Genomic DNA, 10,877 nt, shown 5'->3' on the forward strand with positions numbered 1-10,877 from the left:
ACTAACCTAGATGCCCAAGGACCTGTCCCCCACTCCATGCCCATCATCTCCAGACATTTACCTACTCTTTCCTGGTCATCTCCCCTTCCCTGAAGCCCTGTGCTCCCTCAGAACAGATGTGAGTGGGACTTTCTTAAGACCATACCATCTGCCCCAGGCTCTTGACAGATAATTTGCTATCAACTGCACAGGTTTTCAAGTGACCCCATAACCCCACAAACCAATATGAACAGCTCTGAAGCTTTTCACTTCCATCCTACACACTTTGAGGCCCACCCACCCCCTCCCTCTCTCCCTACTCATTATTTGTGTACCTACATATATCCTCTCCAGACCCAGGCCTTAGAAGGGTGGGGACTGGGTCTTATCTTTGTAACCTTCCAGTTTCCATCACAACATCAAGCACACAGTAGGCATTTAATACTTAATCAAGAGCAGCAGCATGCTTCATTCATCCAGTGAGTACATGGCGGTGGAGAGGAGCACAGGGTTCAGGTGCCCGACAGACCCACATCTGAATCCGCCTCTGGTGATGACCAGTTATACAACTGTGGGCAAATGTTTCCACCTATAAAAGGGGACTAAGAGTACCTACCACACAAGGATTACCTGAGAGAATTTAGGTAAACTTCATTGCGAGGTGCCACTCCCATAAGCAAAATGGGGTTATGCTTAGTCATCAGACGCTGCACCAAGTGGTGGGGATCTATGCAGAAATTACTAAGACACAAAAGAAGAGCCTACTGATGCCTGACAAAAACAGGCACTCAGATTTGTATGAAACCAGTGCAGGGACGTGTGCATAGTGACCTGGGGAACTGCAGCAGGCCAGCATCCACTTAGCCCTTCTTTCCCTCTTGGCAACTGGCACCTGATAAGTCTGACCCAATCCCAGAGAAGGCTGACCCCCTGGCCATGGGGATTGCACCTGTGTGTGGGGGACATAAGAGCTGCCTGTGCTGCTCAGAATTGCCTCTCCTCCCAGAGACTTGTTCTTCTTTGTGTGTTGAGAGCCATCCTGCTACGGGGAAGGGCTTGGGAGCCTGAGGAGTGACACCCCTTGTTCAGCTAGGCCGCAGGGGGGTCCCGTGTGTGTGGCACAATTTCCTGTTTGTTCACCTTTGGTTGCTTGACAAGGCTTCCCAGAATTAAGCAGCCTAACCTTTTGGCTTAGTATGGCTTTGGGAGGTTCTGAGAGCCCTGGAGTTTCTCAAAGGACATGTTAAAATACATCAAAATTAACTGGTTCATTTAAAGGGCATTGTCAGTACTAAAGGTGTTTTTGATGCATGTTCCCAGTATGGGTTGGCTTGATTTAATTTTGTTGTTGATCTTTTCTGTTAATGGTGTGTGCATTGACCCATAATTTTAGAATAACTGGCTCTATAGTTGTGATCATGCTCTTGTGCGTGTGCAATGAAGTTATTGTGTTAAATTTTTATAAATCCACGTCTCCTAGGGAGACAGTGGGTCCGAGCACAGTGGCGTTTACAACTAATTGATCACAACCAGTTACAGATTTCTTTGTTCCTTCTCCACTCCCACTGCTTCATTTGACTCACCAAGAATATATCATTCCATAGTAATAAGAAGAGTGACGCAGTGTACTTTTATAAACTTGAGAAGGGTCATTTAACTTTTCACCTTGTCCCCTGTGCTGTTCCCAGAGTCAGTTGGCAGAGATATGAAACGTTTTGTTATAGAGATAAATAAGTAAAATAGTATAAGAATATAAACAAGTTTTGATATTAACAGGTTTGTTTTAGGTTAGTTTATAATTTAAAATCATTTAACAGTAATAGAGATTTATTGTTATATTTTATTATATAGAATTATGATATAAGTAATATGGTTTTAGTTGGTTAAGAATTAGCATAGTTGATATAAACATAAACATTATTAAATTGTTAAACATAAGTATAAGATTAGATAAAAATTTTAAGTGTAAATTTTCATATAAGTTAAGAAGGTTAAGTATTATAATTCAAACTAAAAGTCTGACACTCTAAAGCCAAACATGCTGCTATTGTATAGTTTCCTGGCCACAAGCCACAGGCTTTGGGGTAAACTATTGATGCATGAGTAGATGTTTTTGTCAGAGCATGAGTGCCTTGGAACATTTTGACCTTTCCTTTTCAGTAGAAATGAAATAAAAAATGTTTTGATTAAAAGATAAATCATTATGTAAAAACTAAGTAAAAAGGTATAAATAAAACAGGATTCATGTGGTGGTTGTCCACATTTGCACTAGACATTTGTGGTCCTTCTCTTTCTTTCACCGACACCACACCACCTATTCAGGTCCAACGAATCCTGCGGAGCTGGACTCCGGCATTTGTGCTATCAACCCTCCCGTGGGCTTGCTGCAGAGAGGGTCCAAGTCTAAGCAGTCTGTAACATCCATGCCCCTCAAGGGCTTCTCAGTGTTCACTGGAGTTTCAGGAAGGCCAAGGAGGTGAGAAAGACCATGGTGGCCCTGAACTCACCATAGGAGGGTGAGTGGCCAGGAACCAAGGTGTGGGTTCCAGGCTGAGAGCATTCCACTCACCATAGTTCTCTGGAGCCTTGGCCCACCACCCAGAGAATTAGCCCAACCTCCTGGGTGTGCCTGGCCTCCTCCTCAGGGAAGAACCGAAGGCACTAAGGAAAGGAGCCCAGCGAGTGGGGCACTTGGCCTGTTGCCAGAGCCCTACCACAGTCCCCACTCCTTCCCGGGAAGCAGAGCATGCTGCTCCTCCCTCAAAGTGCACAGACCCCCAGGAACAAGGAACACTCCCCAGCCACCAGTTCTAAAACCAAATCTTTATTCTCTAGTTTGAAAAGGAAGGTAAATGGTTGTTCTGTTTAGTTCCAGAGAAGAGAACAAGGCCCAGTAGGTAGAAATTATAGGAAAGCAGAATCCATTCATTATAAGGAAGAATTTCTAACAATTTGAATCATCCTACAATAGAACCAGGGCCTCAGGAGGTGGGGAACTCCCTGTCACCTAAGTGCGCAAGCAAAGACGGGGTATCCATATGCTAGAAATGTTGAAAAGGAAAGTCACCCACATCCTTCCCTTCAGCTGATCCTCCATCATCAATGGGACAGTCCTTTCCATGCCACGTTGAGCTTTGGAAGGAGTGAAGGAGGGGTTGGGGTGTTTGGACAAAATCCTGGATACAGGGCTGCTGACAACCTGGGGAAGCTCAAAGTGCTGGCAGGATGGTGGATAAAGCAAGCCAGACCAAGGAGGCAACTCCCTGGGGGCTGGGATCTTCAGGGAATTAGAGGATGGAATACCTAACAGTAGATGTGCCTCTCCAAGTCTGGGTGCCTGCGCAGGGGGCAGGAGGGAGGGGACAGGGCAGGAGGAGGTATGAGCAGCTCGGCTTCACCTATGGATGTTGCTGGCAAAGGCCTGGGTGCCGTTTAACAAGGCCAGCAGGTTCTCCAAGGTGTATCCAGCTGGTCCACTTTTCCTCCCCAAGCGTTTACTTACTAAAGACTGTACCACACCTACCTCCAAAAATGATCTGAAGCAACTCAGTAAAAGACAGGGGCATTAAGGCGTTAACACCAGAGGATGGACTGGTGGCTCCTCTAGCCAGAGGGCTCTCAGGGGTAGACGGAGCTATTGCTACTTTTCCCGGGCACAGGGCAGTCAGGACCCAGCCTTGGCAAAGCCAGGTGGAAGCTGGGGTCCTTGCGCTCTGAAGTGAGCTTCCCGAGGGGGGTTAACCTCCCGCGCTGCTAACGGGGCTCAGCTCACTCCCAGCTCTTCCAGCCCTTCTGGGACTCCCCTCAGTCCCCTACACACGCCGGCACCAAGGCAGGCAGCCACAGCCCAGCCACGCTCCTGCTGCGAACCACACCAGGCCCTGCCTCTTCCCTCGGTCTCCGCAGCCCCTGCCCCTCTCAGACGTCGTGCTTCTTCTGGTGGGCCAGGAGTCTCTCCTCGTCGTCGAAGGTCTGGCCACAGATGGCACAGCAAAAGGCGCCGTCCCGGATGTGGCTCTTGCGGTGGGTGATGAGGTTGGACTTCTGGCTGAAGCTCCTGTCGCAGTCGGGGCAGGCGTAGGGCCGCTCCCCCGTGTGGATGCGCCGGTGGGACACCAGGTTGGACTTCTGGCTGAAGGCTTTGCCGCAGTCGGGGCAGACGTAGGGCTTCTCGCCGGTGTGAATGCGCCGGTGGGCGGCCAGGTAGGGCTTGTGGCGGAAGGCCTTGCCGCAGTCGGGGCAGACGAAGGGCCGCTCCGGGGCGTGGTCGCGCCGGTGGGCGGCCAGGTGGCTGCCCTGCGAGAAGCGGCGCCCACACTCTTCGCAGGCAAAGGGCCGCTCGCCCGAGTGCACCCGGGAGTGCGCCACCAGGTGGGTCTTCTTGCCGAAGTTCTTCCCGCACTCGGCGCAGGTGAAGGGCCGCTCCCCGGTGTGCTGCCGCTGGTGGGCCCGCAGGAAGCGCTCCAGCCGGAAGCTCCGGCCGCAGTCGTCGCAGCTGTAGAGGGACGGGGGGGCTTCCGGCCGGTCCCGCGGGGACTGCAGGGGCCCCTCCGCCTGAGGCTCGGCTGCCGGCTCCGGCGCGGCTTTCAGGGGGGCCTCCGGCGGGGGCTCTGCCGAGGGCTCCCGGGGGCCGGCTGCAAGCTGGGGGCTCCCCGAGCGGGGGGCGGCCTGGGCCGCCCCCTCGGACCGCTTGTGGATCTTGCTGTGCGACAGCAGGTTGGGTTTGTGGCGGAAGCGGCGGCCGCACTCGGTGCACGGGTAGGGCTTCTCGCCGGTGTGGATGCGCCGGTGCGAGGTCAGGTAGGGCTTGTTGGTGAAGCGCTTGCCGCACTCGGGGCACTGGTGGGGCCGCTCGCCCGTGTGCACGCGGCGGTGGGCGATCAGGTTGGGCTTGTGCCGGAAGCGCTTGCCGCAGCAGGCGCACTGGAAGGGGCGGTCGACGGCATCTCCGCCCGGCCGGGGAGCGGTCACGGCGGGGCGGCCCCTGGGCCGGGGCCCCAGCGCCTTGGCTGCTGCCTCCTCCAGGGCCTCGGCTACGTGCACCCGCTTGTGAGCAACCAGCTGGTCCCACTGGGCAAAGCTCCGGCCACAGTTGCCGCATATGAAGGGCCGGGCCTCAGGGGCAGGGGGGTGGCTCCGGCGCTGATGAGCTCGAAGCTGCTTTCGTCGCCAGAAGCGTCTCTCGCATTCCGGACAAGCGATGGGCCGCTTTGCAGCCGAGTGGGCCCGCAGATGCAGAACCAGGGCCACCCAGCCTCGGAAGCTCTGCCCGCAGAGGTGGCACGTGAAGCCCAGGTCTGGGGTGGCAGCAGCATGGACCTGGCGGTGCAGCGCTAAGAAGGGGGCGTGACGGAAGCGATGGCCGCACTCAGGGCAGGGCAGGGGCAGCCGAGCCTGGCACCTCCTGGCATGAAGCCACAGGGCCACCCAACCCGGAAAATGCCTTCGACAGTGGGCACAGCGATGGGCCCTGCCCGGGGCCTGGCCACTCGGCTGGGCCACTGAAGTGCCTTGTTGCCTCAGCCCACGCGGCTCCTTCTCCAGGGTCTGGGGTGACTCCTGGGAGGGCCCAGAAAGGAGTCGGGGCTGGGCTGGGCCCATGGCCAGAGGGCCCCTGCAGCGACGTTCCAACATCGGTTCTTCCTCTGCTGAGGGTGGAAAAGCACAGTCACTCTAGAGACCAACTCATCCTGTCCCCGATCCTCCCTCCCGAGCTCAGCTCCTGAGAGGAACTCACACCTGGGTATTCCTGGAGCCCTTGACAAGAATCTAGACTACATTTCTATTTCCTTGTGTGTTATGCATTATTTCAATCTTGGGTTTTTAGATACCAGTTCATGGACATTTGTCATGTCTTTGTTGCCCTGGAAACTTCCAGGAGGGAGGGACTCTGTCTGACATTTCTTGGAATCCCCCTCATGGCAGCTACCCCAGTGTCACAAAGGGAGTAAACACTCCAGTGTTGGCTGCACAAACATTCCTGCCACAGGCCTCATAGGAAGCGTGACCACATTTCTCTACAGTGCCCTATGACTTTTCAGAGTGCTCTCCTGTTGCCCTGTCCTTGTTTCTGCTGTTTCCTGGTGCTACACCTGAGCTTCACAGCAACCTTGTGAGGCTGGACAAGCAGACACTGAGCTCCTGTTTGACAGATGACGTAATTGTGAGACTTCAAACGGTGAAGGGACTTGCCCGAGATGACACAGTAATCCAATAGCAGAACCAAGACTTAGCCAAAACTCCCAGGCCAGTGTTCTTTCCTCTAAAACACCTGAGTTTCCAAAGAGCTCACAGAAAGAAATTTCTGTAGCCTTTCATTCCTGTCACACCACAGAGAAGGCACTTTCGACCTCACTAGCCTCAGTCTCAGGGCAGAAGCCTGGAGCCCAGAGAGCAGGTGAAAGCAGCCCTCTTGAGGGAACAGTAGGGGAGCACTGGGGGGCTGCTCCCAGCACAGTCTAATGCCAGGCCACCACCTGTCCAGACTGTGCCCGCATTCCGCCCGCCTCCCCTCCTCTACCCACACGCACAATTAGGACAACTCAGGAAGGAAAGTTCTCCTCAAATCCAAGAACACCCACAGCCTGCTGCCCTCAGGGCCTTGATCCCTGGCTCTGCCTCCCTTGTGGGGCTGGGGATTACTGGGGCAAAAAAAGGGAAGGGAAGAAGAGATTGTAATCTCTGTCCCTTGCCTGGTCCTGCCTCAACCTCTTTAGGGGCTGCCCCATGTTCAGCTCTTCCACAGCTCAGGGGAGCCAAGATTCCTGCACGAGAGCCTCCTACACCTCTTCCACACAGAGGGCTGAGGGGGCTGTGCCTGCTCACCAGCTCCAGACACATTCTCCTAAACTCCCCAGAGCCTGCTCTCTTCTCAGGGAGCACAAACGTGACTCATTTCCAATGCCAGACTGAGCACAGGGAAGACCCCTGGACGAGAAAGGGATCCTTCCCCCACAGGCCCCTTTCCTTCGGCCAGGATAGGAAGGCATGAGAGCTGGAGTTGTGGAGTGGTTTGGGAACACAACAAAGGCCAGACTCTACCCTGGAGACTGCAAAGCTGGGGATGAGGCTTTTTCCAGCTCCTCCTGGGGATGTTCCTGGGGATACTTCTGCGGCTGCAGCGCCTGCTTCGGCCCACACTCCGGTAGCCCCCAGATGTCAGAGAAAGCTGCAGCAATAAAGACACCCCTACCCCCATGGCAGAGCTCAGACCTCTGAATGCAGAGAGGCCAGCCTTACCTGTGGGGAGGGGAGAGAAAACATGTGTGAGGCTCTGAGCTCCTTTAGGCAGTCATCTTTGTGTCCTCACCAACCACAAACCCCTCCTCCCCACAAAGCCACATGCTCCAGCCTTAAGCTCTCCACCCTGCCTGGCAGAGTGACCTTAATGGATATTGGATTAATAGATGAATGTGCCGCTTCACCAAGGAAGTACACTGCTGCCTCTGGGGGTCACTTCCTCCCCTGGTAAGGTCACATTCTCCATTCTGTGACCAGGGTCTGGGCTTTTCCTGATGGCCAAAGGCCGGCTTATGGCAGCAACTCTGGAATCCCTACTGGCTCCCCTTCCCCCCGCCTCCTCCCAACAGGAATTCCAGGCCCGTTTCCCATGGGGCTGCGCAGGGCGAGCTAGTGTGACCAGGACGCAGAAGCCCCTTCGGCATCGTGGCCGGCCAGGGGAGGCAGAAGCCCTGCACCCTCCTTTTGTATCGCTGCGTGTCCTGCGTCCACGTTCCCGGGCACCCGGGTCCCGCTCCTACGAGTGAGCCATGGCGGGTCCCACGCACGGCGCAGCTCGCAGAGCCTGTGCGCAGGTGCGCTCGCCCCCCGCCCGGCCCAGCAGTGCCCCCCGCGCACACACGGTCGCGCACACTCACGGTCACGCGCCCCGCGGCTGGAGCCGCCCCCCGCGCCCCTGCCCGGGCCGTACCTCTCCGGCGGGCTGTGCAGGGGCGCGACGCCCGTCCATGGAGCCCGAGGGCCGGCCTCCGCGGCCCGCTCCCCGCCCCGCCGCGGCGACAGCGGCAGGTTCGAGTTCACAACTGCCAGGCCCGTCCCCAACCTCCCCCCGCCGGGTTCCCAGCGCCACGTGACTACAGGAGCTGCCGAGGGTCAGTCGCCCGCTCGGGCGGCCGCGGCCCGGGGGCGGGGCGGGCCGGAGGCCACACGCCGGGCCCGGCGAGCCGGCCGGGTCACCCCCGCAGCGCCCACACCCGGGGGACCGGCCTCGGACGGCCCGACTCCGTTGCCATGGAGACCTCCTGCCCGGGTTTTCCGGGACAGGCCCGAGCTCAAGTTTCCCCGACCCTTTGTCCCTACAGAGGACGCGCGTCGCCGGGCGACCGCGTGGCCAGCCTGTGGTCACTGGGTCTGGTCCGTCGTCACTGGCTTATTAAAGGCCTCCCAGCCCGTCCCGAGACTTCAAAGAGGGAGCGGCCGCCCCCGGAGCGACGTGCCCCGGGCTTTGGCGAGCTCCCGCGGCGCCCCCGCGGCGCCCTGCAAGGCCGGAGCTCCCGAGTTGTTCCAAAGTGTGGACTTTGAAAAGGCCTCCATGCCTGAAATGAAGAGCGGCGGGCGTTGCCCGGCTTCCTACGGCTGCGGGCCGGGCGCGGGGCAGCCGCCACGGCGGCCTTTTGCGCACCGTTTGTGGGTCACTTTGTTTGGAAAAGCGCAGCAGCCAGCGTGGCGTCTGCGGTGGCAGGTGCGAGCCTGTGCCTATGACTCACCCACTAGCAGGTGGCCTTGGCTTTCCAAACGAAGCACTTCCCGGGGGTTCCAGGCTAGTACAATTTCATGTACTTTCGTGGTTTTCAACAAAGGCAATTTTTGAATTGTATATCTTTTTTTAATTTTTTAAAACCTGTTGTATAAACTCAAATAGGGGTACATAAAAATCTCTCACACTTTTACCTCCCAGAACCAATTACATTTAATATTTAGGTTTGTGTCCTCCAGTGTTTTTTCTGTGCGTATCCATTGTATGTTTGGTGTAATTCGGATAATGCCTTGCAAAGATGTATTCTGCCTTTTTCACTTAACACAATATCAAGACCAAGTAAGCACCCCGTTCCTGGGAGCCTTGCCTGGATTTCCTCCCCCATACAAAATGGAGTGCCTGTGGCTCAAGACATTGGGAAATCTAAAACTGCTAGTTTATCATTAAACTAGGAAAATACTTACAGAAACTAAAGAGCCAGATAAGCAGAAAGTAATAATAGCTTAAACAATAACCCAAGACATAAGTCAGAGTCATAAGATGTTTTCATTCCCTTAAGGTTCAAAGATAACATCACTGATGCATATCCTAAGTTATTTTTCAGGCACTCTGAGCCATAAGTGGATGGGAACTGAAACCCCGTGGTGAACCGCAGTCAGGTAGACCCCAGGCAGGCAGGGCAAAGCCGGATGATGGATGACTGAGATTCCAAGAACACCTCATGATTACACAAGTCTCAGCCAATCAGAACTGTCTATGAGCTGATCACACACCCCTAGACATGATTTTTGCCAATAAAAACCTTTGCTTATAAGCCATGGAGGAGTTCAGGCCTTTAGTGTTAGCTACACGTTCTCCTTGCTTGGCACTTTCTTTCACTGCAAACCCAGGGCTCAGCGTTTGGCTTTGCTGTGCATCGGGTAGGCAGACCCAGGTTTGGTTTGGTAACAATATTGTGAATTTTCTCCCATTTGGTTACTGGACAAAGAAGGCCCACCTGTCCGATGCACAGCTAAGCCAAACTTTGAACACTCAGATTTGCAATGAAGAAGGTATAAGCTTTAGGGCGGGGCTGAGCAAGGAGAACAGGAAACTATCACTTTCAACCCAAACTCCCTGTTGGCTTTCAATCATGGGTTTTTAAAGGACTAATTAAGGGTAAGGGGCTAGGGCTTGTGAACAGCTTGTGGACAGCCGATTGGTTGGCTCTTGTGCAGGCTTCAGCATTTCCTTTGATCTTGATCGACTTCACTTCTTGGCATCATCTTGTCTGGGTAGCAGATGGTCCATGTGACTGTGGTCAGGTTGCCCCAACCCCAAAATCTGCAAAAAGCAATTTATAGCTGTGTGTCAATAATGTTATCTTCAAAGCAGAAGCAGAAGCAAGCATTTGGTGACTCAATCATTTTTGACTATTGTTTAAATTATTATTACTTTATTGCTTAACTGGTTACATTTTTCTGTAAGATAAACAGAACATTCTTTAAGCAACTTCCCATAATTTCCCTGTTGCAAATTCTCACAGTTATTAACTAAAGTCTATGTGCTTAACTGCCGTAATGTCTATAGACTAACTGTTAAACTGATCCTCTAAAAGTTAAAGTCAAATTGAATTCATGGCTTTTGATTTCAATTTTATTAGATATTCTTTTATAATATGATGCTTTTTACTTATTTATTTATTTATTTTATGGTGCTGGCTGGTACATATAGCATGATCCTTAATGGCTGCGTAAATGTACAGATTGTTTATAAATTTTCTGTTTTTCTAGATCCTTCTAGATTTACTTTTTATTGTACCTGCCTGATTTAAAAATTCTAGAAATGGGGAATTGATGGGTGTTAGAAATGTTTTCTAAATTATCTTCCAGGAAGATTTATTAGTTTTTCCTGAGAAATATTCATTTTTCCATATCTGTGACAACATAGGCTATTTTTCAAATATTTTTAAGTGGTTATTTCTCATTGTTTTGATTTGCATTTCTAAATTATCTGGATTGTTTTTTCACAGGGTTATTTAATGCCAGTTTGTAGTTTCTCTTTTGTGAATTTATGTCCCTTTGCCCACTTTTCTATTTGCTCATTTTAAAAGTTGAGAGTTTGGTTTTATTGCCTAGGGGGCACTCATAAAATAAAGGTATTAACTACTTGTCATGGATGTTGCAAACATGCTTTAATTTTT

General features: G+C 52.9%; 1 protein-coding gene across 5 annotated transcripts; it reads right to left on the bottom strand.

Annotated features, from left to right (window-relative positions):
* Positions 1-2,787: 2,787 nt before the first annotated feature.
* On the bottom strand, positions 2,788-7,991 carry REPIN1 (replication initiator 1). 5 transcript variants are annotated; one of them, XM_063099173.1, is made up of 3 exons: positions 7,910-7,991; positions 7,021-7,218; positions 2,788-5,624 (listed from the first exon to the last, which is right to left on the bottom strand). In XM_063099173.1, exons 2-3 carry the CDS (start codon positions 7,175-7,177, stop codon positions 3,898-3,900), a joined length of 1,884 nt encoding a protein of 627 aa, XP_062955243.1. In that variant the 5' UTR covers positions 7,178-7,218; positions 7,910-7,991; the 3' UTR covers positions 2,788-3,897. The 5 variants fall into 5 exon arrangements, with proteins under 5 accessions (XP_062955243.1, XP_062955241.1, XP_062955242.1 ...); XM_063099171.1 differs by having other exon boundaries at positions 2,788-5,627; XM_063099172.1 differs by having other exon boundaries at positions 2,788-5,627; positions 7,857-7,924.
* Positions 7,992-10,877: the final 2,886 nt, after the last annotated feature.

Source organism: Cynocephalus volans, chromosome 6 (genome assembly GCF_027409185.1).
Source record: "Cynocephalus volans isolate mCynVol1 chromosome 6, mCynVol1.pri, whole genome shotgun sequence".
Taxonomy (NCBI): Eukaryota; Metazoa; Chordata; class Mammalia; order Dermoptera; family Cynocephalidae; genus Cynocephalus; species Cynocephalus volans.

Excerpts from the sequence above, each read along its gene's own strand:
- REPIN1 (XM_063099171.1), bottom strand. The coding sequence starts at position 7,177 with ATGGGGGTAGGGGTGTCTTTATTGCTGCAGCTTTCTCTGACATCTGGG. Across the intron at positions 5,628-7,020 it reads CCAGCTTTGCAGTCTCCAGG|CAGAGGAAGAACCGATGTTG; the intron begins GTAGAGTCTGGC and ends TTCCACCCTCAG.